General features: G+C 64.7%; 2 protein-coding genes across 2 annotated transcripts in view; one reads left to right on the top strand and one right to left on the bottom strand.

The window, feature by feature from the left end:
- Positions 1–304: 304 nt before the first annotated feature.
- EMIHUDRAFT_438868 (hypothetical protein) lies at positions 305–1,851 on the bottom strand. The gene is made up of 3 exons (XM_005758373.1): positions 764–1,851; positions 647–682; positions 305–567 (listed from the first exon to the last, which is right to left on the bottom strand). The coding sequence occupies exons 1-3, from the start codon at positions 1,713–1,715 to the stop codon at positions 485–487; spliced, it is 1,071 nt and encodes a 356-aa protein (XP_005758430.1). The 5' UTR covers positions 1,716–1,851; the 3' UTR covers positions 305–484.
- A 1,489-nt stretch (positions 1,852–3,340) lies between these two features.
- EMIHUDRAFT_453592 (hypothetical protein) overlaps positions 3,341–3,441 on the top strand; it is a gene marked incomplete at its 5' end in the record, with an annotated part of 1,231 nt that continues 1,130 nt past the window's right edge. The window contains one exon of the mRNA XM_005758372.1: positions 3,341–3,372. Coding sequence (XP_005758429.1) covers positions 3,341–3,372 — 32 coding nt within the window. The remainder of the gene's footprint in view (positions 3,373–3,441) is intronic.

The raw sequence follows: 3,441 nt of genomic DNA, 5'->3' as shown, positions 1-3,441 counted from the left end.
GCCGTGCAAGGGCAGAGGGGCAGAGGGGCAGAGAGAGTATGTGGGCAGCACGCACGCATCGGTTCTTGTCGCCGGGGACGGGCGCCATGCCGGACACGAGGAGCGAGAACGAGAGCATGTTGATTGAGGGCGAGTTGGACGCGAAGGGAGCGGGTGTCGAAGGGGACGTGCCGACATGGTGCGGGACACCGCGAATGTCGGCGGCTGGGCGATTTATTTTTCAGGCTTGGTTCTATCGTCGGCCTCTCTGTGTGTGTGAGTGTGTGTGTGTTCTCTCTCGGAAAGGCCCTGCTTGCTGGCGAGCGCACGTTTTAGTCACACTTTCCTTTCTGTGGCAGCCTGGCCTGTGTATGGGCCGCTGTGGCGATGGTGGCCGGCGTCCAAATGTCCCAAACCAAGCCCAATGCCGCGAGGTCCGGAGGTGCGGTGCCCTCGCCGTCGCTCAGACAGCCTCTCAAAGACGTCAGAGCTCAGTTACTTCTCCTCAGAGTTCGTCGTTTTCCGCCGCCCCCGCCTCCTCCTCAGCCAGCTCCGGGGGCGAGAGCGGCCGCCAGCCCGAGTGGTCGCCTATTCATGGTGACGTTAGCAGCCACGGTCCGCAGCTCTCTCTGTGGGGGGGGGGTGACTCGAGAGTGTGGATGATCTCCGAACGGCCCGAGCTGCAACAGGAAAGGTGGATGACCTATGGTCATCGTGCTCCGGACTGCTCTCCACGCACTCGCGGCCGCGCTACCGCAACCGCCCAGCGGAAGCTTTGCGCAACCTCGGAGCGATCTCGGGTCGGCGAGGTGCGCGGCGAACAGCATGCCAAGAAAGGCTTGCTCCTGTGCCGCCGTCCCGACGACATAGAAGTGAGTCGGCGGCGGAGGCGTGCTGCCGCCCGACCACGCGCCTGTCCCAAACTCGGACGCCACCGCCGCGGCGTCGACGCGCCCGTCGGCCGTCCGCTCCCTGCCCCACCCCGACGCCGCGCCGGCCCCCCGCCCCCCTCCCGCCTCGCCGGCCCCGTCCCCGCCTCCCGCCTCCGCCCCTCGCCCCCCCTCGGGTCGGGAGAGGCGGTGCAGCACCGAGAGGGAGGCGGGGTGGGAGGACAGCAGCGCGCGGAGCCGAGGGAGGAGGATCAGGTCGCTGCGGCGGCGCGCCGCATTGATGATCCGGACCTGTGCGCCGGCGGCGAGGAGCGCCTCTGCAGGGTGGAGGCACTCCACCAGGCCGACTCCGAAGCAGAGCATCCCCACGCGAGCCGCGTCCCGCCGCCAGTCCTGCGCCCGAATCGACGGGACGTGCGCGTACTCACCGACCGGTAGAGATCCGAGGTGAGCGGATACGGCGGCGTAAGCCGGCGGCTCGCCAGGGTAAATCTTGACGACGATTGAGAACGAGCCATCGCCATCGAGCGTAGCTGAGTACGGCGCGATTCTCTCGCTCTGATTGAAGACGGCGGGAGCTCGGATCATGACGTGGACGATGCCACCGCCAGCGCCGCCGCAGCACGCGGGTTCGCCGCTCGCAACCGTTGGGAGCGCGAACCGAAGCCGGTGCACCTGTGGTGCCGTTTTGCATAGAATGTCCCGCAAGGTGAGTCGGCAGAGCGTGCCGTCGCGTGGTACCACATCGTGAGCCGCGTCGGACGCCTTTCGCCTGGCGACTACGGTCCCGTTGTCGGCGAGGAGAAGGAGGAGGATCGGGAGACCACGCCGACCTTGTCGTGCCATTGTCGTACCCGATAGGCGATAGAGGTGTCAGGCGGCAGGGCCCCAGGAGGGCACTCGGAGGGGTGAGGGCTTGGAGGGCTGGCCAAAAGCGAGGTGTGGGAGGGGTCCAGTGGGCTAGAGAGGGCTGGAGGGGTCGGAGGGGGCTAGAGGGGCCGGAGGGGCTGTGCGGATGGAGGACTGTCGGAGGGGTCTGAAGGGCTCGGGGGGCTTGGAGGGCTCGGAGGGTGTCGTCCGGCAAGAGGGTCCCTAGCGCGAGGGGTGGGGCTCGGGAGGGGTGGAGAGCTCGGAGGGCTCGGAGGGCTCGGAGGGCAGAGAGGCACGAGGGTGGCGCTGGAGGGCTCGGGAGGGCTCGGGAGGGCTCATGAGGGATGGAGTGCCCGGAGGACTCGGAGGGGCGAGCCACCGAGCTGGGCTCGGGGGGCTCGGCTAGGCCTAGGGGCTCGGAGGGCTCGGAGGGCTCGGGGGGCTCGGAGGGCTCGCGGAGGGGTGTGCAGGGTGTGGAGGGCTCGGAGGGCTCGGTTAAAGATACCCTGCAGGCATACGGAAGTGGTGCAATACACATCATGAGGCTTTCCCGTGCCCAGTGTTGTGCGAGGCAGTATATGGGGCAATTCTTATTTTTTGCACGGCCACGCAGCCGTTCTGGTCGCCCCGCCTCCTCGCGACGTCCACTCCCAGCCATCGGTCACCCGAACAGGGTACTCGAGTAACAACGAGGTACGACGACTTAGCCTTAGGGCAAGCCTCTCTCTCTGCAAAGGGCCCCTCCAGTCTTCGCACCTGCTCGAGCCATAAGACTTGCACGAGATGGCCGTGCACGTGTAGTTGTATTGAGTAATGCGCTCTTCTTGCCCACAAGCGCTAGCCTACTCCCTCGGTCGGTCCCTGTATCGGCGCCGCCGATGCGACGCCGATACTGACGAAACCTATCCCGGGTGGTGGGCGCTGAGCCTCCCCCACCACACTAGAACACCACGGGGAACACCGGATGGCACACGACACACCCGGGGCGGGACAAGACTAGTCGTCTAGGCTTGGACAAGACTCATCAATCGATGGAACAATCGAATGTAACTTCAGTCGCCGGCGTGGGCGGGCGGGGCGACTGAATAGATGCGGAGGCCGGCTGCCTGATGGCGAGCGAGGCCATTGGCGTTCGCCTGTATGTGCGGACGCACGAAGAGAGAAGCAATCCAAATTTGGTAATCGATCCATGAGCCGTATTCATTATGTCATGAGTAATTCACACCGCCCTCCACAGGACTCCAGGTCGTCCCCTGTCCGGGAGGCGCGCGTGGAATCAATCCAAATTGCTGGTGGAGTTTGAACTCAAACGCGTCCTCCTGCCTGCTGATGTTGCTTCCCTGTACTTGTAGACTGGGTGTATATGGGGTTGCGAGGTCGAGCGATCGGTACGTAGCCCGGCGCCACCCCTCAGCAGAGCTGGCGAGAATCCTAACGGATTCGCGCTACCTCTGCAAAGGGCCCCTCCAGTCTTCGCACCTGCTCGAGCATCGAGCCGTGCCTTAGAGCAGGCGCACATCGCTTCCGGGGAGGGGGCAGAGGTCTCTCCAATCCGTTAGGATTCTCGCGAGCTCTGATGAGGGGTGGCGCGGTGACATGTAATGCTCGCTCCCCTTATCCCTTTTTATATCGGGTTAGAATATGCGGCGAGGACCCTCTTCCTCAGCGGGCAGCTTCTCTTCTTTTACTCTCTCTAATTTTT

The sequence above is a fragment of the Emiliania huxleyi genome (assembly GCF_000372725.1).
Source record: "Emiliania huxleyi CCMP1516 unplaced genomic scaffold EMIHUscaffold_87, whole genome shotgun sequence".
Taxonomy (NCBI): domain Eukaryota; phylum Haptophyta; order Isochrysidales; family Noelaerhabdaceae; genus Emiliania; species Emiliania huxleyi.
This window is presented reverse-complemented; position numbering and strand designations above follow the sequence as displayed.